The sequence below is a fragment of the Drosophila teissieri genome, chromosome 2R (genome assembly GCF_016746235.2).
Source record: "Drosophila teissieri strain GT53w chromosome 2R, Prin_Dtei_1.1, whole genome shotgun sequence".
Classification (NCBI taxonomy): Eukaryota; Metazoa; Arthropoda; class Insecta; order Diptera; family Drosophilidae; genus Drosophila; species Drosophila teissieri.
The window spans coordinates 20694713-20718632 of record NC_053030.1 but is presented as its reverse complement, the minus strand read 5'-3'; the positions used below and the strand labels follow the sequence as shown (position 1 = coordinate 20718632).

The 23920-nt window shown below is 47.2% G+C and overlaps 9 protein-coding genes across 9 annotated transcripts; 5 read left to right on the top strand and 4 right to left on the bottom strand.

Annotated features, from left to right (window-relative positions):
- Positions 1-52: 52 nt before the first annotated feature.
- LOC122615006 (tRNA N(3)-methylcytidine methyltransferase METTL6) lies at positions 53-1201 on the top strand. The gene is made up of 2 exons (XM_043789833.1): positions 53-188; positions 251-1201. Exons 1-2 carry the CDS (start codon positions 186-188, stop codon positions 1097-1099), a joined length of 852 nt encoding a protein of 283 aa, XP_043645768.1. The 5' UTR covers positions 53-185; the 3' UTR covers positions 1100-1201.
- On the bottom strand, positions 1126-4010 carry LOC122615000 (hyccin). The gene is made up of 3 exons (XM_043789826.1): positions 3794-4010; positions 3036-3737; positions 1126-2978 (listed from the first exon to the last, which is right to left on the bottom strand). Exons 2-3 carry the CDS (start codon positions 3707-3709, stop codon positions 2015-2017), a joined length of 1638 nt encoding a protein of 545 aa, XP_043645761.1. The 5' UTR covers positions 3710-3737; positions 3794-4010; the 3' UTR covers positions 1126-2014.
- A 306-nt stretch (positions 4011-4316) lies between these two features.
- LOC122613710 (phosphatidylinositol N-acetylglucosaminyltransferase subunit A) lies at positions 4317-6420 on the bottom strand. Its single transcript, XM_043788022.1, has 4 exons — positions 6204-6420; positions 5889-6134; positions 5588-5825; positions 4317-5532 (listed from the first exon to the last, which is right to left on the bottom strand). Exons 1-4 carry the CDS (start codon positions 6303-6305, stop codon positions 4679-4681), a joined length of 1440 nt encoding a protein of 479 aa, XP_043643957.1. The 5' UTR covers positions 6306-6420; the 3' UTR covers positions 4317-4678.
- Positions 6421-6663: 243 nt separating this feature from the next.
- LOC122613864 (syndetin) lies at positions 6664-10739 on the top strand. The gene is made up of 10 exons (XM_043788276.1): positions 6664-6807; positions 6902-7120; positions 7178-7495; positions 7553-8410; positions 8478-8809; positions 8867-9032; positions 9098-9208; positions 9266-9589; positions 9646-9758; positions 9822-10739. The coding sequence occupies exons 1-10, from the start codon at positions 6742-6744 to the stop codon at positions 10213-10215; spliced, it is 2901 nt and encodes a 966-aa protein (XP_043644211.1). The 5' UTR covers positions 6664-6741; the 3' UTR covers positions 10216-10739.
- Positions 10740-10832: 93 nt separating this feature from the next.
- Positions 10833-12624, top strand: LOC122613866. The gene has a single exon (XM_043788279.1). The coding sequence runs from the start codon at positions 10864-10866 to the stop codon at positions 12622-12624; it is 1761 nt and encodes a 586-aa protein (XP_043644214.1). The 5' UTR covers positions 10833-10863.
- A 16-nt stretch (positions 12625-12640) lies between these two features.
- On the bottom strand, positions 12641-14840 carry LOC122613865 (kinesin-like protein subito). Its single transcript, XM_043788278.1, has 3 exons — positions 14206-14840; positions 12946-14144; positions 12641-12886 (listed from the first exon to the last, which is right to left on the bottom strand). The coding sequence occupies exons 1-3, from the start codon at positions 14744-14746 to the stop codon at positions 12743-12745; spliced, it is 1884 nt and encodes a 627-aa protein (XP_043644213.1). The 5' UTR covers positions 14747-14840; the 3' UTR covers positions 12641-12742.
- Positions 14841-15774: 934 nt separating this feature from the next.
- LOC122614241 (WD repeat-containing protein 5) lies at positions 15775-17049 on the top strand. The gene is made up of 2 exons (XM_043788773.1): positions 15775-15808; positions 15873-17049. Exon 2 carries the CDS (start codon positions 15913-15915, stop codon positions 16942-16944), a length of 1032 nt encoding a protein of 343 aa, XP_043644708.1. The 5' UTR covers positions 15775-15808; positions 15873-15912; the 3' UTR covers positions 16945-17049.
- Positions 17050-17198: 149 nt separating this feature from the next.
- Positions 17199-20143, top strand: LOC122613749 (sodium-independent sulfate anion transporter). Its single transcript, XM_043788088.1, has 9 exons — positions 17199-17333; positions 17666-17965; positions 18029-18253; positions 18323-18438; positions 18693-18996; positions 19055-19357; positions 19420-19565; positions 19628-19798; positions 19858-20143. The coding sequence occupies exons 1-9, from the start codon at positions 17318-17320 to the stop codon at positions 20062-20064; spliced, it is 1788 nt and encodes a 595-aa protein (XP_043644023.1). The 5' UTR covers positions 17199-17317; the 3' UTR covers positions 20065-20143.
- A 326-nt stretch (positions 20144-20469) lies between these two features.
- On the bottom strand, positions 20470-23352 carry LOC122613314 (sarcosine dehydrogenase, mitochondrial). The gene is given in 5 exon segments (XM_043787437.1): positions 20470-21276; positions 21279-21457; positions 21546-21688; positions 21743-22854; positions 22857-23352. Coding segments are annotated over 5 exon segments (2679 nt in total). The 5' UTR covers positions 23320-23352; the 3' UTR covers positions 20470-20494.
- Between the last annotated feature and the right edge of the window lie 568 nt (positions 23353-23920).

Sequence of the window (23920 nt, the reverse complement as noted above, 5' to 3'; positions counted from 1 at the left end):
TTTAATTTAATAGGCATTTTTAATATAATTGCATTTATAAAGAGCGTGACCCCTTTTCAAATTCGTTGTACCCATGGAAGACAGTGTGACCGTATTGCAAACACATTTCTTATTCGTTTGGAAACCAAAACATGGGAAGCATAATACAAACGTTTCTTTCTAAATATAAGTCTTAAAAATAAAACATGGTAAGTTAAAGCAAACAGTTTCAGAATCTGGGCAAATATTTAGTAATTCTTAAACTTCTTAGGAGCCCCTAGAACCGGACGTTTTTACCACCCAAGCAAAGGAACTGTCGGCAGTGGAGAAGCAAAAGCTGGAGGAGCAGAACAAGCGTGGTCTCGTGCCCGAATTCAAAGCGAACAAGCTGGAAATCGATGCCCAGCGGAACTGGGACATATTCTACAAGAGGAATGAGACACGTTTCTTCAAGGACCGCCACTGGACGACGCGGGAGTTCCAGGAGCTGCTGGACCAGGAGGAGTGCCACGAGAAACGCACACTTTTCGAAGTGGGATGCGGTGTGGGCAATCTGGTATTTCCGCTTCTGGAAGAGCAAACCAGCGAAGAAGGATGTTTTAGCAATAGCAGATTCTTCTTCTACGCGTGCGACTTCTCACCGCGAGCCGTAGAATTTGTGCGCTCCAATCCTCTGTACGATTCCAGCCAGATATCTGCCTTTCAGTGCGACATCACGACGCAACAGGTGCATGAGCACATCCCTGCCAGCAGCGTGGATATCTGTACTATGATCTTTGTGCTCTCCGCCATACATCCACAGAAGTTCACAGATGTGGTGCATAATCTGGCCAAGCTACTTAAGCCAGGAGGACTGCTGCTGTTCAGGGATTACGGTCTGTACGACATGGCACAGTTGCGCTTTAAGCCGGGCAACAAGATAGCAGAGAACCTCTATGTGAGACAGGATGGCACCCGAAGCTACTTCTTTTCAGAGGAGGAAGTCTCCAAGTTGTTTGAGGAGAACGGCTTCGAGGTTATCACCAATGCCTACGTCCACCGGCGAACTCTTAATCTTAAGGAGGGCGTGGATGTGCCGCGCATTTTTCTGCAGGGCAAGTTTAGAAGGAAAAACCTGTGACCAGAAGTTTATAATCATGACCATTGTTACGTATTTAGTTCTTGTATTTATTTTAAATCAATAACATGGTTCAAGTCAACGTTCAATAAATATTTGTATGTATATATTAGTTTACACATGTATATGCTAATAAGTGACAGAACTAAAAGGCTTCCTGTAGAATTCAGTTGAAATTGCCTGGACCCAACTCTGGCTGAATGTCGAGTAGATATCGAATGTGTGAGCGTCATGCTGCTTATCTAAAACAAGTGAAATGCACCGGGATGTGTACGTTCTGTTCCCCGAAAATGGAACATATTCTCCCTCTGACTGAAGCATTTGCAAACGATCTCTACCGAGGGTTCCGCGTGTATACATTTTGTATATATAATTCTTGTGACGTCCTAGCAACACTTAATCTAACCAACAATTGGATTTGGAATACGATAATACATACGAACAACTAAGAAAACCCATCAAATTCAACAAACTCAAACGATCCTTAATCCATAAATTCAAATCTCGCGCCACGGTTTTGTTCGGCTAATACACAGCGGTAGGTGGCGAATGTACACATAAATCAGGGTGAGTGAATGTTTGGGTCATGATGTCCTTGTGTCGGCATGTAATCCTGGGACAATTCTAAGTATTCCGACTAAGGTCCGACCAAAATGCAGGGACTATAATTGCATCTAACCAGAAACATTACTTTATATATTGAGAAACTGGTCATAATAATAAATAATGCTGTTACTTGACCAAAACTATCAACGAAATGTCTTAGAATTATCCTTGTATTACTAAAAAATGCCTTCACAATGCCTACATTTATCATTGCATTCATACGAAACCCACTCACCCCAGTTGTAGTTGTAAATTTATATACTTGATACTTGGATTTGGCTAATCGCCTGTGGAACGAGACGATTGATTGCACTACTCCGCCAAGCCATGCTCGGCCAACTTGCCGCCATTGCTGCTGCTGTGTCCAATCGGCGCCAGTTCAATGCTAGAGTCAAAGCTCTTGGTGAGCAGATCGCTACTGGTCACCGAGTTGGTGGTGCTGCTTAGCGGGGGCAGTGATGTGTTAGCGCTCACGCCCAACACGCCGTCGTTGAGGTCGCTGTCCACGCTGAAACTATTGCTGCCGTTCTCGTTGATCAGCGAGAGCGTCTGCAGAGGCAACACTTCGCCGGTGGGTGGCTGCTGTTCCGCGCTGGAACTCGAGATGGGTTCCGCCTGCAGCTGGAGCAGAGAGTTGCGCTGCGTGTGCTTGTCGAACTTGCGCTGCGGTGGCTTCGGTGGCTCCTTGTCCTTCTCTTTCTCCTTGTCCTTAGACTTCTTGAAGCCCGCAATGAGCGCCTTGTGTGCCTGTGCCTTGATGCCCTCCATGCTGGGCCGCATGATGGAAGTGCGCGTTCCGGAACTCTCCTTCGTGGAGGGCGATTCCTTGGAGCCCGGTTCCGTCTCCTCAGTGACGCTGGCCAGCTGCTGTGGTGCCTGCGGCATGGTAAGGTCCTGTACCTGGATGGGTATGTCGTCGGGCAGTTTTTTCGTACGGAAGGAGGCGTTCGTAATCATCGACTTGGACACTGAAGTGGTCACCGTTGTTGTGGACGGCGTTAAGGCCACACTCAGGCCCATAGGACCGTCGTTGGGCTGTCCGGAAGGATTGGCGTGCAGCGAATTGCGCACGGCGCTGGTCACCAGGATCAGTTCCGTGTACATCTCGTAGATGGCCCTGTTGTGTATGTCGTCCAGTGTTTGAATGGCTATCGTGCCATAGCCATTAAACATAGCGAAATAGATGGCGTGCACCAGCTCGATCAGGAAGGCGGCGGACAGTGGAATGCGTGGTGAAGAGGGCTTGGGAAAAGGGACTCCGGTTGCAGGATCAGAGCTGGAATGTTTGTAAATTGTTAATAATTGCAAGCCGATTATCTGTAGTCTACTTTACCCATAACTCATTCGATGGCCGTGACCCGACTTCGTGGTAAATCCTTGGTTCACCAGCTGCGATGTGACCCGGCACAGGTGCAGCAGCGAAGACTTCTGCGTTTGGCTAACCTGCTGGTTGTAGCAGAACAGCAAAGCAGTAAGGATACGCATACGGTTCTGGGCATGAATCGCTTCGATGCGCTGGTGTGGACCCCACTTGACTTCCCGGTTGCAGTTCTCCTCCCAACGGCGCAGATCCGTCATTGGTAGGTTCTTAGCCTCGTGGTAAACGGACGTCTGGGCCAGGATGGGCATTCGAAAAGCCACCACCTTCTGGCCGCCGTCTTCGGTGGACACTTCGCCATTGTAAATGCAGATGAGCAACGTCTCCACGCCACGAGCAGCCTTCTTATCGCCGCCGGCCACCGAGTGGAGGTACGTGTAGAGAAGCACAGGGATGAACTGCAGCGGGAACTTGTGCAGCGTCTGCTCCGGCGACCGGTAGAAGGCCAGTAGCTGCTGGCAGATGTCGTGCACCAGCGCCTCGTTGCGCTGTCGCTCGTTGAAGATGGTGAATATGGCCTCGGCGATCTCGGGATCGGTTTCGTGCTCCACAACGAACGCTTCCGCCTCCGAGGGCTGACCCCGTATTCGCTGGAAGTCCGCCAGCCAGTCCCTCACCAGTTCCGCCATCGTCGTTACCCTGATCTGGTAACAGAATCTGAAAATTGGATTGTCAAATCCACAGTCAATGTCAGACCTGCGAGGGGTGCTCACCTTGACCTGGAAGGCAACCGGGGTGATATCGATGGTAATAGATGTGCCGCAGAGCAAGGTTCAGGTTTCCGCACCCTGGGTTATGTGGTAGCAGTGGCTAATTAATTTATCACCAGCCTCCGCTGCTGCTCCCTCTTAATTTTTTTTCCCAAATAAGGGCCAGGGCTGCATCGCAGTATGGCCAGACACTCTCTTATCGGCGGACCGCATTTTTTGTTTTCGGTATTTTATTTTATTATTTTTAAGATTGATATGTATTTAATAGTTAATGTTAAATATTTTTGGACAAATGAATAAATGCAAGAACCTTCATTTGTTCGTTTCTTAAAGCCTGATAAAGCTCTATAAATAATGCAATACAATTATTGTAAAATGTTATACGAAAGTTTGGTTCACTTTATTCATCTTAAAAATTCCATTTTCAAATTCAATGCTTTCATTGCAGGCTTCTGGGATATAAAATAAAAAAAATTATATTTTAGTAATTTATTTTTTATTTTTGTCTTGCATGATTAGATTTTTTCTTTCTATTGCTTTTTTTTATTAAAAAGTTTATCTCTATTGAGCATATTACACCATATGGGATATTTAATTAAATAATCGACTAGCGAGGCCTGCTATCAACACCAATTATAATTCCTAAAATGGATATAAAAAGCAGCCACTTTATATAAACGTTACTGTGGGCGGAATATTTCATCTACGAAAGTCAGCCGTTTTGGTTTTGGTTATAATCATAAGAATGGATTATCCGATTGCTTAAAGGGACTGTCAATTCGACAACTACTATGGACAACAAATAAACATTCAACAAGGGTTATAAAACCTAACGTATAAATATATAATTGTCTAGTTGATGGAAGAATGGAATCCGTTTGGTCTTTGCTAGCTGGGAGTGCGTTGTATATCCAGCGCAAGCTCAACGCGTTTTCGCGGTCGCCAAAGCTCGAGTAAGTGCATCAAGAAGTGGGCCACAACGAAGAAAACAAGGAACCAGGAGCCGTGCTGCCACACCGCAAATACCAGCTCGCTAGTGGTGAAGGAGCGTTCCTGTAAAACGCGATCGTATACTTTGACTGTGCGGAGGGCAACGTCCTCCCAGTTGTAGAGCGTTTCCACCAACTCATTGCATCTGTATGGACACATCACGGGCTCTGCAGGGCTGTTCTGATCCGCTGGAGGAGCAGAGGATGATGGCAGTTGCGAAGGAGAGGTAGGGGTATCCGCCTTCTTGCGACGCCGTCGCTTAACTTTTCCATTAGCCTCCGAAGGTAAATGACCATTGGCAACTGGAGGACTAACCTTAAAGGAACTCTTTTGATGGCGGTCGATGGCAGTTAAAATCGCAGCGTAAATGGCATCAATTTCGGGCTCTGCCAGCAGTATAAGGCTCTTGGGCAGCACTTCGGGAATTCCGCCCACACTGGTGGATACCACCTGCAGTCCGCAGGAAGCAGCCTCAACGATGGCCATACAGTAGGCCTCAGTAAGTGAGGTATTCAAAAAGATGTGGCCACGCACTAGGAAATCGCGAACCTTGTTATGCTCCACGGCGCCCACCATCTGAACCCTCTCCTGCATATTGGTCTTTTCGCGAATCTCTTCCAGCAGATCTCGCTTTGGTCCATCCCCCACAATGATAAAGTTGACGTTAGGAGTGTTTTTGAACCGTGGAATGATGCCAGCTAGCAAGTCTATGCCTTTGCGGTAGACAAGACGCGATGCCACTACAATGTTGACTGAAAAGTAGGGATAAGATAATACAAAATACTAATAAAATATTAAGTACCATACTTATATCATTGCTCGGTCGCTGTTGAGGATCAGGAGTAAAAAGGGCGGTGTCCACTGCATTGGGAATGACGGAAACTCGATTTTTGGCTACTCGAGCGCGTAGAACAGTGTTCTCCTTCCCTATGTGAGATACACAGATGGCGTGATTGACCATACCCAAGTTGACCTCGAGCAGATTGTTGGTGAGAGCGGCTGACAAGTCAGCAAAACCAAAAAGGCTGTGATCGGTAAAGACAGTCTGCCAAACGAGAATATGATTAGCGATTCTAACTATACGTTCTGTGCTGTAGATTATCCCCACCTTTAGTCCCAGCAGGGAGCCCACCATCAGTGCCTCGTGGGCCAGAGCACTAAAGGCAGAGTGACCGTGGACCACTTCCACTCGCTCCCGGAGGAGCACCGCTCGCAGCATCGGCAAATTGCAGACAGCGGTGGGCAGTATGCACTGGTTGTAGCACACCTTAATGGGCAGATAGTAGACCTTCAGGTAGCCAGTCACATAGCGAATGCCACTGCAGTCTCCATAGGCGTGGGTCAGCACGACGATCTAATGGGCAGGGATTGGCAGTTCAAATAATCGTTATCATTCTTGGTCCGCCCAATTGGCAATAGTCACCTTGTGACCCAGGCTGAGCAGCATTTGCGAAAGATTGTAGACGTGCTCCTCGACCCCTCCGATGCTTGGGTAGAAGAAGTCCGACACCATGCAGATGCGCATTTTTCACTCTTTGGCCTCTGCGGTTTCCAGTAATTTGACATTCCACATATAAACAAATATGTGCAATAAGTTAAACAAAATCGGCAAGCAAAAATTAGCAGTGTGCACAATGGCCAAAGAGTGGTCGATGGTCTAGTGTTGGAAGACGAAAGGAATGCTATCCGGTACTCATCCAATTTTTGTTTGTAAAAAACATTAAACGTGCTAAACAAAATTTTACGAAAATATATATGCAGGTGCTTCAAGTGGTTTTTCCTCAACAAAGCAAAAGCTTTTTATAACAAATAGTCAATAGTCAATGATGTACCTATTTCCTAGGTACATGAAATGTATTACTTTTCTAACACTGAATGTAGCTTTGGCATTGCTGGCGGATGCTGGTCACACTTGGCTGCAGTCGTTTTTGTGTTTTGGCTGGTTTCTTCATGGCTGAAACATGCAGAATCCCAAGGCCAAAATGGACGAATTCAAGAGCAAATTCTTGGACATATTGCACAAACAGGTAGCAGGTCATCGAACATTTCATTAATTACCACAACTAACCTCGTTGTCATGCATTCTGCCCACCAAACAAAATACTGCTCACGCACACAAAGACGAACCGTCAAATGAAAATTCCTGCCATGGGATTTTCGGATTATTTCATCCAAACGGTGACCACAGACGCATCTGCCAGTCAAGAAACGGATGTCACAGATGCGGTAGCCACCTCTTCCAGCGAGACAAATGCACAAAAGTCGGACCAGGAGATCCTAGAGAGCATCGAGCAGTGCTACTACAACCCCGACAGCAATCCACAGCTGTACGAACTCAAGGTAAACCAGGTAGACCAGTGCGCTATGGCTTTAATTACACACCACGATCATCCGTAGAAAGTTCTAAACGATGGCATAGACAACGAGCTTATCGAGGTCACCATTGCACAATTGCGCACTCAGCAGAAGGTGCTTACCAAACAGGTGCTGCAGAACATCCTCGAGCAGCGAAATGCCTGCAGCAGTGAGTTCGCGGCCATTAATGACACCCAAAAGAAGCTGGAGGAGTCGCTTTGGACCTGCCAGAAGGCGCGATCCTATTTAAACTTTGCTCGCACAAATCTTACAACCACTAGCCTGGAGATCTTAGCCAGCTACCGCAAGCGAGAGGTGCTCAAGGAGGTGTTGGACACCCTGGTGGCCATCAAGAAGCTGGTGAGACATGGATTGATCTTTCTGCAGTCAATTTAAATAACACACAATATCTTACAGCGCACTACCGACGTGGAGGTACAGAAGCTGCTGGCGGATCACAACTACAGCGCTGCCATAGCTCTGCTCCTGCAGTGCAAGAGCTCCGCCGAAGCATACATGCAGTTCAACTGTGTGCAATCGCTCTCTAAAAAGCTGCAGGAGACTATGCTGCTTATGGAGTTTCAGCTGGACACTGTGCTCAATGAAATGGTGCTAGGTTTTGATGGGCGAAAATACGCCAAGCTGCAGGAGGCCTACAAATTGGCAAACAAGTCACTGATGGCCATGGACCAGCTGCACATCAACTATATTTCGGCTATTCACTCCTCTGTAAATGCCGTGCTTCGCGGCTACAGCGATCCTGGCCAGGATGACCAGGCCAAGCCGCTCTATGAGCAGCTGTGCGAACAGCTTAGCATGGATAAGCTGCTGCCCTGTCTGATCAGTCTGTGCAAAACCTTCTGGACCATCCTGGCCTCCTATTACCAGGTTGTTATGTGGCACAATAACTACAAGTTGTATGGACAGGAGGAGGAGGATTCACCAGACATTTACATTCAGCAGAAACTTAAGAAAGGACAGTCACGCGTGTGGAATGATATTCTGACCAAAGTGTGCTTGTTCCTGCAGTCGGCAAAGTTGACGGCTCTCAAATATGATCAGTTTATCCAGGTGCTGTCCGTGGTACAGCGCCTAAAAAAGGTGGGTCTCGAGTTCTGCGGCGAGCAGTCGGAGAAGTTGATCGAGACGATGCAGCAGCAGAGCGAGGAGTTCTTCCGGCGTTATCATATCTGCTGCGTCGAGGAGATCTGTTTATTTTTGGATAACGAGTCCTGGACGCAAGTTGACTCATTTGCGCATATCCTGCAATTGCCTGTAAGTAACTTGTAAACGAGCATTTTTAAAGCGAACGGTTAGGTAATCAATATGTTATTCCCTGTAGGAATTCCGATCGGTTCGGCACACTCTCAGACGCCACAAGTCTCCTACAACTGCTTTGCTGGCCTCATCCAACAACTCCCCAATCAGCAATAATAACTGCGATGAGCTGGTTTCCGTGCACTCCCAGGATGGTGGCAGCTCCATTTACGGTTCCTACGGATATTTTCTACGATTCTCCGAAAAAAGTTCGCCTTTTGATGGCGGCTTGGACGCAGCAATGTTGGAGGAAGACATTTTATCCGGCATTGTTGATGAAGCCTCCTGTTATTTCAGCGAGGAGAGCGATGACGAGCAGAAAAGTTTGCAGAGCAAGGAGTTCGATGACGCCAGCCAGTAAGATTATCATGTTTTTCTATACCGCAAAATCATAATCAATGAAAATATTATTAGTCAGCTGCTGGTTAACAATACAGCGCTAAATGTGATGCGCGTCATTGGAAGATATCTGCAGATGTGCAAGTTATTGCACTGCATCTCCCCCAAGATTGTTGCTTGCATTTTGGAGCTCATTGACTTTTATGTTTACGCAGTGCACGAAATCTTCGGAAAAGATGCGGTAAATATTTATATAAAAAAAAACTCTTGAATATATCAATTAATTGTAAACATTTTTATTTGTAGCCGGTAGCAACGGAAAATATGTACTCTCCACGACTTGAGCAACGCTTACGCTCGGTGGAGGTCAACGTCCTACCCCAAATCAAGCTTTGGCCCCTTAATTTTTCCTCACTGGTAATTTAATGTAATATTTTTCTAGAGCTTGCATTTCTCAAAATCGCTCTTTTGTAGGCAAATAATGAGCTAGCTAATCCGGATACTTTATACGGACTGTCACAACGCATCGTGGCCGTAGAAGCGGGACGCAGCATGCTCCAGCAATTCAACATCCTTCAGCACTATCTAAACCATTTGCTGCCTCTTGCAGAGCGTCCAATTCTGGTCAATTACCTGGACTACAGCGATTATATCGCGGATTTGGCTAAACCCGTTTACACATGCGTCACGTCGCGTGTCATCGATTTGTCATCCATTCTCGCTCAGATGGCCAAGGTCAAATGGGATGTGAATCATGTGATACACCAACACAGCAACTACAGTGATGTTCTAAATAGGGTAGGGCTCTTAATACTGCTTAAAACTGTACACAAATTAATCACATTTATATGCAGAACATACAGAGTTTTGCCATGTGTCTGGAGGAAATCGCCAAGGAGGTTCCAGTGCCGAGCAAGCAAGTGTGGAATTCAATGGCCCATGTGGCCACGCATCTGCTGGTGGAGGGGTATGTTCTAAATTTCTATTACTCAGAGGAAACGAAATTCATATAGTGTTTATTATGTTACAGGTTCTCCAATGTGAAGAAATGTTCTGCCGGAGGACGAGCGCTTATGCAACTGGACTTTGCGAACTTCATGTCGTTCCTGGAGCTCATATCGAACCAAAAGTACCCACAGCATCGCTCCTATGTAGATGTGTTCATCAAGACCTACTACTTTGCGCCCGAGCAGTTCGAGCAGTGGATTGAACAGCAGCGTACGGGCGATGAATACTCACTCAAACAATTGAACAACCTTATTCAGTGCATTTATGTCAGCGATAAACGCACTCGACAAAGGCTGATGCAACTGCTTGACGTGGGAATGCCGAATGGAATAACCATGACAACTACGCCGACGACAACACCACAGAAGAACAACCACGGATCCGTAGCCGGCTCAAATTTAAGCAGCGTTATCTGAGCTCCCCTAAATGATTATTTATTTGTATTTATTTTGTTATAACCCCTGACTAACTTTGTTAGTAGATCAATCTCATGACATTCTTTATGTGTAATTAACATTCCATTTAGTTCAAATTAACATTGTGTCTAGGCTAATGATTCTAGCTTAGTTATACAGGCGATCTCCATGAAGTACTTCGTTTCAAATTTAGAATCTCCCCACCCTCTTTAAGTGCAATCTATCCTATAATCTCTCTAATTGATAATTGGCAATTGGTTTATCATTCACCATGACTTAAGTACCTAGAGAAAGCAGACATATATACACACAAAACAAGTATAATTAAGATGCATATATACCTATTTATTTGTAATATTTATTTGCAGCAGGAAACGGACAAATAATTGTAAAACAACTTAAATGTAAGGGGCAGCACATCGATTCGATTTGCGCGCCTCCCACGATCACACACCATTAACTATTTAGCAACTGTAACAAAATAACAAAGAATACATATTTTGAGATATGCATATTACAAACAATGCGAAATGTGTCTTATCATCGAGGGCGTGAATCGCTTAACGAAGCATTCCCTTTCAACTTGGAGCCGTTCCGTACGATATAAATAAAGGAGCTTAGTTTGCTAAACTACATAATTGAAAGGACATGTGGACACTGCTAACAGCTATAGTTTATTGGGCACCTGTCCTAGTTGTGGGATCAGCTGTGGACTTCATCTTCAGAGCAGCAGCAGAGCACTCACTCTCTATGATAATAATACGCACTGATTACTGTCCAAACACCTGGACAAGAGAAATCTTTAAGAATCAAACCATTCCAGTGGTTGTCCTTTCAGATAGCGAGGCTTTTATAAACATTCGACAGTTTTCTCGACCGCTACACGTAGCCTGCCTACCTGGATATGAACTGCAAAAGGACCTTGAGTTACTTGGAAACTTTACTAATTCCTTAAGGGATTTTCCGAGTCAGAAGAAGATAGTCTATATATCGAACAGATTCTCTAATCGAACTAGAATGGACTATATATTAGCAATTGGCCACCATCGCCGAATTTGGAACATAGTTGGACTTTTAGCTGCAGATGAACATCGCTACTTTTATAGATATCACTTGTACCCTAGCTTCCGAACGGAGTATTGCTCTCTTGAATCTTCGCCGATATTTGACTCGGATTTCCCCAACATGCAAGGCCACCCTCTGATTGTCATGCCCGATCAATGGCTTCCTCGCTCTGTTCTTTACGTGGACCGACGAACGGGTAAGCAAATCCTAGCCGGATCTGTGGGCCGCTTTTTTCATGTGCTGTCGTGGAAGCTGAACGCCACGCTGCAGCTGTCCAAGAAGGTGACCACCGGACGCTTCCTGAATGCGACTGCCCTCAAGGAGCTGAGCGAGAGCTTTTCAGTTGATGTTCCTGCCAGTCTGACGTTAATGGAGCGAGTCGAGCAGTTGGCCAGCACAAGTTATCCTATGGAGGTGACCCACATCTGCCTCATGGTCCCGGTGGCCAGAAGCATTCCAATTAAGGATATTTTCTTTATCCTCAGCAGTGTCTCCAATATGCTCCTGGCTCTTGTTGTTGTTTTCAGTTACGGATTGGCTTTGAACCTATTCCGGATGTTGTCTCATCACGATGTGCGTCTGGTGGACTTGCTGCTAAATGATAAAGCTTTACGCGGGATCTTGGGCCAATCCTTCAATTTGCCCTTGTCGTGGAGCTGTTCCACCAGGTTCATATTTCTGATGCTGGGAATAGTGGGCCTTAATGTGAGCAGCCTTTTTGGAGCGGCCCTGGACACATTAATGGCACATCCACCGCGGCAATTTCAAGCACGCAGTTTTGCTGATCTTCGACGCACGAAAATTCCGCTGGTTACGACCGAAGAAGACTTTCCCACATGGATGATTCTGCATGTGCCCATGCTGGTAGTCAATGTGAGTGAGTACAATCACCTGAGAAATGGAAGGAACTCGAGCAATTCCTACCTTGCCTCTCGATTGTACTGGAATTTGTTTAGTGAGCAGCAGAAGCGCTTCACCCGAGAGCTGTTTATCTACTCCACGGATGACTGCTTGTGGTCCTTGGCGCTGCTCTCCTTCCAATGGCCGCAAAGTTCCTTATTCACAGAGCCCGTCAGCCAACTGATTCTGGAGGTAAATGCCAATGGACTGTACGATTTCTGGGTGGGAATGCACTACTACGACATGACAGCAGCTGGGTTGTCCAATTTGGAGGATCCCAGCATGCAGTGGAAGGAAAGAGTGCACCCTAGCTCGCTACGGATTGTGGATCTCCAGTGGATGTGGCAGGCGTACGGAACGTTAATGGTAATTTCAATGCTGGTATTCTGTCTCGAAGTTTCTTGGCACAGAATCACATCTTTATTTGTGTCACTAGTTCGTTGATCATTTACATGTTTATTGGAAAACTTGGCCAACTCTACAACATATTAAAATTCAAATTTCAATTTTAATTTAAAAATCACTTAACACTTAACAAATTAAAAATTGTGAATAAAAGAAACTAATCATCATCGATGATTTCGATGGGAGACTTCGATTCACATAGATCATCAGAAATGTCAGTTTCGCTCGGATTCCTAAGTTCTTCTATCTCGTCTTTGAGGTCTTCTATTTGCTCTTCATACCGTCGCTTTTGAGAGGAAAGCTGCAAAATATATAGTTTATAGTTTTATCTGTATTATTGTATTATGCGCATTCACTAACCATAAATTCCGATTCTCTTTGTGCAATAAGTAACTTTTTCTCGCATTCGTCTTCATATTGCTTCTTGTTGTTTTGGATTATCTCCTGGTACGTGGCAGTCAGTTCCCTTCGCAGTTTCTCCTCCAGCAGCTGCATTTGCAGCACATGATCATACTTCAGTTGTTCAATCTCACACTGTAGGCGAACGTTTTCCTCCTCAAGTTCCTTGGTGTAGTCGCCGCCCTCGCACGTCGACAACTTCGAGAATTCCATGAAACCACAGTAGCTGACGCGATGCTGCTTTATTACGGGTTCCTTGAAGATGATGTTCTTGGCGATGGAAGCAAAGTTCAGAACGTTAAGGTTCTCCTCGTAGTATTTATCCAGCGGCGTAACCGTCACGATCATGGCCAACTTCTCCTTGCCCAACAAAGCCGCCTGCAGCAGCATTGTAAGTTTGGAGTCGCGATATGGGATAATGTCGGCGTTTTTCTTTTTCTGCACTGTGCTGGCCGCATCCAGACATCTACCTAGCACCATCAGCGAAGTGTTTATGTTCTTTGCTTCCTTGAGACGAATGCCGGAGGTTCCCGTGTTGTTCACGCGTTCCGAACCCGCCAGGTCGCAGAATTTGTACGAGCTCTGCGTGGTGATACCCGACTTATTGTACTTGAGTATGTCCACAGTGAATACACAGTGGGACCGACTGGAGTTAGCGTTCACCGAGGTGGAGGCGTATGTGGACCGCTGTTGGCCCAGCCGGAGAAGACGCAACGCCTCCTCGCTGCTCGTCACGAAAACACTGGTCAGGCCCTTGATGAACACATGACCCTTGTTACCCACGATCTTCAGGTTTTTTCGTGGCACTTCGCCCAGCTTGTCCTGCTTCGGCGGTATGGCTAGCAAGTCGTACACAAGTTCATTGTAGATCTCCACGAAGGAAACCCAAACCAAGACGAAAACGTCTGTGGAAGCCTTCGTCTCGAACACGTGATCGCCATCAATTACCTGCTTTAGACGCTGGTGGTGTGCCCTGATATCCGGACACAAGTCTAACAGTTTTTTCCGAATCTGCAGCTCTTTCAGCGAGGCGTCGTCCTGCAGAAACACAATGCTGCCATTGATTAGCTTTATCTTGGGTGAGCGGAACACGGTGTCCTGGTAAATGGTGAATATGTTTTCCAGGGCACGCGGAATGATTCCAGCACGCACATCATCGCCTCAAAATGGATTTAAATTAACAATTGCCCAGCAAACGATTAGCAAATCTTTTCCGCTTACCCAGTAAGGTGTATGTTTTTCCAGAGCCCGATGTGCCATATGTCATGATGGTCACACATTCTTCTTCCATGATTTTGGGACCCACACAGGTATCGTAGATGTCTCGCTGGCCAATGGTGCTGTCAAAGATGGAAGTGAAGCCAAAGTGCTTCTCCATGCGGTTCACATTGTTGCTGGTAGAGTCCACTTTGCAGCTGGTAATCAGCACATTTGCGTCTTCCGAGACTATGTACGCTTTGGAAGCATCCTTCACGGGACGCAGGCGCAGAAAGACCTGCGGCCCCGTTTCCACATTACTGCTGTCTGCCACACTGGTGGCACAGGAGGCACCATCAGTCGCCCCGCTCGACTCGTACTTGTACTCCGATTCTGTGTCCGAGTATTCGGAGAAACTCTCCTCCTCCGACTCCTGAATGTGGTCAAACAGGCGCATCTTTTTGTTGGGTCGCGGTCGGAAGCGGCGGTCGATGGAGGGATCCCGGGCCATCAGGAAGGAGCGCACCTCCCGCCTTGGCACCTCCGAAACCTCCTTGCTGTCCATTTTGCACTGTTTAACTGGGTTTAAGGGATACTTTTTAGTTTTCTTCCTTTCGCGCTATTTTTCAGACGCCAGGGGGCTGCCAACTTCAGTTAAATTTAAAATGACAGATAGCAGCTACACTGCTCAGTGTGACCGTCGAGCATTTGAATATTCCGTTACAATATACCAACAATTACATTTAATATAAAAATTGGGTTTCCAAAATTAAACATTTTAACCAAAAAACTAAGTTGCAAACAATGTATTCCAGCTATAAAAAAAATACATTTCAAATTTAGTATTCAAACTAGTATTAGCAGACACTTTTAGTATAGGAATGAATTAATTTCAATTTTTTAACATAATGATAATGGTGTATGCGCCATCTGTTACTAAAATAGAAGTAAAAAATTAACAGAAAATGCCCAATTATCCATAATTTGGTTGATAAATTTGAGCCTGTTAAGTTATCATGCAAATATTAAGTTCACTGACTTGATTATCGCGCATTCTCCAATTTTGCTCATATGTAAGATTAGCAGCGTCGGCAAATAATTAGGTGACAAATTACCGACGCAGCACAGCACCTCTCTCCATTTGTTTAATATTTGGTTAACAAGTCTGGGCAGCATAACAATAACAGGCTGCGCAAATAGAGCACCCTGTTGCCAAATAAGTATTCCCCTAAAACGCAAATTAATTGCACTTGTTTACTTTTTTCCCAGTCTGATTTTTACGCCCCCTGTCTGGGAATTCAAACAAATATTGACTAAATGAGTTATAAGTAGTTGTAGAAACAATTAACAATTGTGTGTACTTGGCAAATACTATTGTACAAAAAAGTTTTTAATGAATAGAAATGGCGTGCTCTTTGCAGTTATCAGTGCATGTGCACTTTTCACGTGTTAATTAGAAAATAATTACGGGCTCAGCATTTGTAGATTATGAATAAATAAAATAACAATAAGCACTTAAAAATGGGCGCCAAAAGTAATTGGCAGTTGGCAAATAAAGTTGGCAGGCCCACGAAACCCCTTTTTACAAAATGTCAGCGCCATTTTGGCATCTAAGGAAGTGTCAACCGTAAGCTAATTAAACAGCAAGTGAATTATCCAAACCGCCTAATATGTTTGCGAATGTTTTGCAGGCTTCTTAAGTATTGAATTCAAGGGGGAAAGAATACAATTATGGAATTGGCTGAAACAGCGGCTTCTGGAGATCCCGAAACGGAAACCGCCATTACGGAGGATGCTTTTAATTCCTTTAAGATGCCGGTGCTACCGAGTCAGCTCCTTTGGCAGAACTCCGTATCTCCGGGCTACGCCATTAAGAGCTCGCTCCTCGGCCACAGTGGCTGCGTTACGGGTGTGAAGTTCAGTCCGGATGGCGAGAGCTTGGTCAGCAGCTCCGCCGACAGGCTTCTCAAGCTCTGGGACGTGAGCTCAACCAGATGCATTCAATCGCTGGTCGGACACGAGTACGGAGTCAACGATGTGGCCTGGTCGGCGGCTGGACTGCTGGCTAGTTGCAGCGATGACAAGACCGTGCGCCTCTGGGATACTCGCAGCCAGCTCTGCGTTAAAGCTCTGGAGGGGCACGGCAGTTTCAGTTTCTCCTGCTGCTTTAATCCGCAGGCCAATCTGCTGGCCACCACGAGTTTTGACGAAACAGTGCGCCTTTGGGATGTCCGCACTGGCAAAACGCTCAAAATCGTCACCGCCCACCAGGATCCCATCACCTCAGTGGACTTTAACCGCGATGGCAGTACTTTTGTCACCAGCAGCTTTGATGGACTAGTGCGCCTGTGGGACTCGAGCACCGGACATGCGCTGAAGACTCTCGTTGACGTTGACAACATACCGGTCGGATATGTGAAGTTCTCACCGAACGGCCGCTACATCCTGTCGTCCACGTTGAACAACACCCTTAAGCTATGGAACTACAATAAGCCCAAGTGCCTGAGGGTCTACCGCGGCCATGTGAATGAGTCCTATTGCTTGACCTCCAACTTTTCCATCACCGCCGGCATTTGGATTATCTCCGGCAGCGAGGACAATACGCTGTGCATCTGGAATCTGCAGACGAAGGAGCTGGTCCAAAAGGTGTGCACGGAGGGCGACCGGGTGTTGTGCAGCCATTGCCATCCCACGGCAAATGTGATTGCTACCGGCGCCCTACAGAATGCATTTGCCATCAAAATCTGGCAGAGCAGCGAGTAGTAGTTCCAACAAATAACTAAATCCCACTGATTAGCTTGTAATTATTTTCTTTATATCAATAAGCCGGCCATGCTTTAAGCCAAACACGACGGTTGTCTTTGTAATTGTTTATCAACGGACTAACAGAGCGGACCAGATATGGCGGTACCGGTACCTGCGCTTGTAAATCTTATATGGCCAGAGTGTGCGAACGCGATTGCTTTCGGTCCCTAGTGCCGTTGGACGACGGCGATCGGAGCGGCAGTCGCGTTTGGAGCAGCATATTGAGCGGACGCATTTGCTCCCCTGCTTTGATTATACCCATTGCTCAACAGCCGGTTTCCCTATCGTTCTCGGAACTAAAGGCCGGTTTAAAGCTGGAGAGCCACCCGCGATGAGAGCCGATGAGGGTGAGTAACTGATCCAGGGTTTTTCCGGAAGCAGCACGGCGATCAGGGTCAGTTGATTTATACGCGTCCAGCGATTGCACCGATGGGAAAGTGGGCTGTAATCGTATAAAATACGTGCCAATTCATAAACGAGTATCTTAAAGCGCCTTATCTGCGTGGGGTAGTCCAGGCTATCAGGCGATAAGATGACCAGCCCAAAGTCAATATAAACGTCTGATCGACAGATGTACGAACAAGTTGCTGCCAGGCAAGATTAGCCGCACGGGGAGGGGTTATCTTGACAAGCATAAAAGACTCCGCATCCTCATCCAAGGCTTGTTTTGGATTCGCAGATAATCTGTACCGGGAGCAACTGCCCAATGTGGGCTCGCTTATCAGGGATGGCGGTCGCAAGCTGTGTCGTCCGTCCACCGTGACCAACAAGTTCCCGATCCTGAAGTGGCTTCCTCGCTACCGCTTGGAGTACATCATGCAGGACTTCATCGCGGGATTCACGGTGGGCCTAACAACCATTCCACAAGCGATTGCCTACGGAGTGGTGGCCGGCTTGGAGCCGCAGTACGGGTTGTACTCGGCCTTCATGGGCTGCTTCACATACATCGTGTTTGGTTCCTGCAAGGATGTCACAATTGGTGAGTCAAGAGCTCATATGGGCTAGGATTTCGTATCGGTGCTAATTTCACGAAATCCACCAGCCACTACCGCCATCATGGCTCTAATGGTCAACCAGTATGCCACGATTAGTCCGGATTACGCGGTGCTGGTGTGTTTCCTAGCTGGTTGCATTGTACTTGTTCTTGGATTGCTCAACATGGGTGTGCTGGTCAGGTTTATCTCGATTCCCGTAATCACTGGCTTCACGATGGCGGCAGCCACCACAATTGGTAGTGCCCAGATCAACAACATCGTGGGTCTGACCAGTAAGTTGCGAAATTTCTAATTTTCTTGATATTTTAAATCATATGAAACAATAAATGCACTGCCAACAGGTCCTTCAAATGATTTACTGCCCGCCTGGAAGAATTTCTTCACCCACTTGACGTCAATTAGGCTCTGGGATGCCCTGCTGGGTGTCTCATCTCTGGTGTTCCTGCTGCTCATGACGGTGAGAAGGAAATAAAAACGCAATTTCATTAAATGTTGATATCAATTTAAACCAATCAACCAAATTCTCGCAGCCGATCGATTGAACACACGCTTGTGTGCGGGTTAAAAACCTTAAAATGCATCATATTATTCGGCTTTTAGCAAATTGTTTGCTTTATTTACGTAGTTTAACTTTATTATTACCTATTAATATTTTATAGTTTTTATTTTGTATAAACTAGTAACTAACTTCTGAATTTAATCCATTTTCAGCGTGTTAAAGACATCAAATGGGGCAACCGCATATTCTGGAAGTACCTGGGTCTTTCCCGCAACGCTTTGGCTGTGATCTTTGGCACCTTCTTGGCCTATATCCTCAGTCGAGATGGGAATCAGCCCTTCCGGGTCACTGGAAACATTACGGCCGGAGTGCCGCCCTTCCGGCTGCCCCCCTTCAGCACCACTGTAGATGGAGAGTACGTGTCCTTCGGCGAGATGATCAGCACTGTCGGCGCTTCCTTGGGTTCCATACCCTTGATCTCGATCCTGGAAATAGTCGCCATATCAAAGGCATTTTGTATGTATAACTTGCTCTAATTCTAAAGCAATTATACTAAGGAATTCGTAATTTTCAGCCAAGGGAAAAATTGTGGACGCATCGCAGGAAATGGTGGCACTGGGCATGTGCAACATCATGGGCAGCTTTGTGCTCTCCATGCCCGTAACTGGATCCTTTACCCGTACGGCTGTGAATAATGCCAGTGGTGTGAAGACACCATTGGGAGGAGCGGTCACCGGTGCCCTGGTGCTCATGGCACTGGCTTTCCTTACCCAAACGTTCTACTTTATACCCAAATGCACGCTGGCTGCAATCATCATAGCAGCCATGATATCGCTAGTGGAGCTGCACAAGATTAAGGACATGTGGAAATCCAAAAGTGAGTTCTTGCTGGATTAGTTTGGTTGCCATGCCTTCTAACGCTCCGTCTTACCTTTCCAGAGAAGGATCTGTTTCCCTTTGTGGTTACTGTTATCACCTGCATGTTCTGGAGTTTGGAATACGGAATACTGTGTGGCATTGCTGCCAACATGGTATACATTCTGTATAGCAGTGCACGTCCCCATGTAGACATCAAACTGGAGAAGGTGAGCTTATCCTATCTTATCTAGATGCATTTCACACAAGCTAACAAATCATTGTCTACCAGATCAATGGACATGAAGTGAGCGTGGTGGATGTGAAGCAAAAGCTGGACTACGCATCGGCTGAATATCTCAAGGAGAAGGTGGTGCGCTTCTTGAACAACACGAATGGCGAGACCCAGTTGGTGGTTATCAGAGGCGAGGAGATCAACTCCATTGACTACACAGTGGCTATGGTAAGTGGACTTCAGAAAGTACACAAGCTGATAGATAATTATGTTTGCATTCCTATCAGAACATTGTCTCGATGAAGGGCGATCTGGAGGCCCTGAACTGCGGCATGATTTGCTGGAACTGGAACATCGCCTCCGCCGGAGTCGTGTGTCGACTCAACAACGATCTCCGTCCCATCTTCAAGTTCGATTTGTCGCTCGAGGAGGTGGTAGCTGGCCACTTCGATAGTCCCTCCAACACGGCCTCCACCGTTACCATCGACGCCTGAGGAACCTAGTTGATTATCACTAACGTATAAGCTGAAAGTATTGCATCAAGATAACAATTATACGAAATTTCATTTAAGCGAAGATATCCACTTGAGTGGCGACAGTTTGTCTGGCCGAGGAGACCAAGTGCTCTAGAATTACGTCTGAAAAGGCATATCCTTCGCGGAAACCGAGAATGATGTCATAATAGTTGGACACAGAAATTAATTGAGCCGTAACCGCAACTATTTCGGGTAACTGGTAACCAGCAGACTGCCTGTCTGCCTTCAACGCGACCTTTCTTCGAACCTCTATCCATGGCGAAAGTAATTTATGACCCTCCATATACGGCAGGCACTTCAACAATATAGTGAGTGGCTGTAGAGAGAAAGGTTGAGAGAAATTCCCTTCGCAGGGTAAACCAGTTCTTGGAAGTGAAAAGGCTCATCTTTATTTATTGGGCTTCGACTCAGATGCATAGTTACCGAGAACGCGTTGGCCGGTGGGATCGAATGGGCTGCGCAAGTGGCAGTCGGCGCGGTATTTCTTGCCCAAGATGTCCACCTCGTACTCCCCATTCCTAATGTAATCAGCATCGATTATCTGTCCATCTGGTCGGGAGATGTATGTCTGTCCGAGGGATTTTCCCAGCGTATAGGCATATTCAGCTCGTCGCAGGATGCCCACGGGCTCGCCATTTCGGTAAACCCCCTCCAAACCCCAGATGGGCACCTGATCCCGAAGCGTCAAGTAGACCAGTCGCTTCCTCAAGCCCTCAGCTCGTTGCTTTTCAATGGCCGCCTTGCCACGGTAGCCCGCACCCGTTTTGCGACATGTGAATCCCAGGCCAGCTTCCAGGGGTGTATCATCCGGTCGCAGATCGAAGCTCCACAGATGATAGCCCTTTTCGCTGCTGAGGGAATACAGGGATCGGTAGCCCGCATTGCGCAAATCCTCTCCTGCTCCCGCCTTCATCAGATTGCGATAGACGGCAGCACAATCCTTCTTGGGCACATGTAGCTCGTAGCCCAGTTCTCCCACAAAGCTGACCCGCAGCAAGCGGAGACCCACATCGCCGAACTTGGCTAATCGCGTGCTGTTGGGAGCCACATGCTCGTCGGACAGATCGCAGTCGATGAGGGGCTGCAGGATCTTCCGGCTGTTTGGTCCTTGAATAGAAATCACACCCAGCTCGGCAGTCAGATCCTTAAGGGTCGCATTGAATCCTTTCTACGGATCTCCGCCAGCAGAGCGCTGTACGTGTAGAAGGCGGAGGCGCCGCCAGCCACAATATAGAAGCCCTGGCCATTGAACTTGGGATTGTGGACCTCTCCGGAACCAGGCGACAGGCGGGAAATGGTCACATCGGCCTCCACGCCACCGGCATCGTTTAGAGCACAGGTGTAGACAGTTCTGAGGGAGATGTTATAGTTGGTTAGAAGGAATTCTAAAGTCTACCAATGAGTATCTATGTACAAGGCTATTTAAAACTGGCACTTACTTGCTGGGATCTCTGTTGGTATTGGCGGAGAAGAGCCAGTCAGCGGCCTCCTGGGCTTGTGGACCATCCAGGAGCAGCTTGGCGAAGTAGCTCATGTTGAAGACCACGGCGTTATTACGGCACGCCAGTGCCTCCGATCCGATCTGAGAGATTTATTATTACTCAAGATTTCCAGTTGAGCTACTTAAGGTACTTACGAGATCGTGGTGCTCCGAGAAGCGGCTGTAGTGCAGATCCCCATCCAGAACTTTCTCGTAATCGCTGTCCTTATTTCGCTGGTGGCCATAGCTGCCGTACCAGTCATAGGGTTGAACCACCGCCGTCTTGGCACCGGAGGGCAGGAAGAAGCCAGGCCGCTCCCAACCCTGCTTCTCCTCCATTACGGCGCCTGCCTTCATCATCTCGTCGTGAAGCGGATCCTTTTGGAAGTCACGGCCCGCCAGAGGTTGATCATACTTGAAGACCATGCTGTAGTTCTTCACGTAGCTCTCGTGGGACTTCTCCCTGATCCACTGGGTGGCTTTGCCCTGCTCCTGGGTGAATCTGCGCAGATCGAAGCCAAACATGGGCAGCTCCGGTTGGCCATCAATGACCCACAAGGCGGTCTGCTCACCGCAACCGCCGCCAAACATCATGCCAGCTGAGTTGAAGCCACAATTGTGGTAGAGTCCATCGAGGTTGGGATCCGGACCCATCAAGGGTTTGTGGTCGGGCGTAAAGGATTCCGGACCGCAAACCGTGCTCTTTACGCCGTATTTGGCATAGCTGGGACACAGCTTTTGGGCACCCTCCACATGAGTCTCGAACACAGACCAGTCCAGTTCGTAGAGTCCGAAATGGAAGTCCTTGGGCACGGGTTCCAGCAGGATGGGATTCGGTTCGTAGCCACCCATGCAGATGGCGTCCCCTTGGATGCGGAAGTAGGTGGAGTAATCGTGATCCCTGATGTTGGGTAGTCCTCTCACTCCCGGAATGGATTCGGACACAATATACGCATGCTTCATTGGCACCAGGGGCAGATGAGTGCCGTGCTTGGCCACCAGATCACGACCCCACACCCCTGTGGCATTCACTACCCTCTCAGCTTTGATGTCTCCGAAGGGCGTGGACACGCCCACCACCTTCTTACCCCTCGCAGTCTGTTCCAGCAGTAGGTCATCCACGTCGCAATTCTCGATTACCTGTGCTCCCAGATTGGTGGCTGCCTTCTTGAGGGCCGCACACAGCATTGCCGGATCCATGACACCATCACCCGGCGAATATAGGGCTCCCACAAAGGCCGACGGATCGAGGAGGGGGAATATCTTTGGGTGTCCTCGGGACTCAGCACTTGGTTTTCGATACCCAAAGCTGAACCCACAGTGGCCAGTCTGCGATACTCATCCAGTCGCGTTTCATTGTGAGCAATGAAGATGCCACCGTTTTGAATCCATCCCGGATCCAGCTCCGTTTCCTCCTCCAATTGCTGGAGCATGCGACGTGAATTAGCCAGCAGCTGTATATCCACATCGTTGGGACGCAGGCGCCACAGCAATCCGGCCGTGTGCCAGGTGGTTCCGGCCGTAAGTTGGGCGCGTTCCAGGAGCACGGCCCTGACACCACGTCGTGCCAGGTGATACAGTGTGTGACAGCCCGCCGAGCCACCGCCGATTACCACAACATCTGCTGTGCCTGGCAGGGATCCACTTGGTCCCTTCCGTACTCCTCCCTCCTCCCTCACTTGATTGCTGATTCCGCGGCGCGAAGCCTGCTGCAGGATGCGATGGCGCCACATCTCGAAAACTGCCACGCGCGACGACTTTAGAATCTCAACTAAATTCGCTAGTTAAAAACACAATCCCGCAGTGGTAATCTCGCGCTGAATTGATCGGATAACCCATGGTTCAGCATCCTGATAAACCTGCTGTGCCGGTGACGCTCCATCCACGACTGGAGGCCCTAATCAAGGCCAAGTGTTCGGGGTCACAGTGGTCTTATCTGGGATCGGAGGCGTGGCAAGTAGTAAAATTAGTTCGCAGCTTCGTAGGTCAAAAAACAATTTAATCTAACCAATTGTAGTTTAATTAAAGATGCGGTTTCCCAAGCTATTTAGTTTATAATATGTTAGGTCATTAGCTTAAATTATTTTTAAAACACTTATTGTCTTTCTAAAAAGCTTTTCAAATAAGTTCTAGGACAAACATGTACATTCTATAAACAAAACAAATGGTTATACTTTCTATTTATTTCCTGAGGTTGAATGTACATATATTATCTTTGTAAATATTCGAGTATTTTGATTTCCTGCAGAATATTTGAAAAGTCAGAAGAGTTCTCGGAACTGTAAATTCCCCACCATTAGCAAATGACTTCCAAGGCGACCCCAAACAGGATAC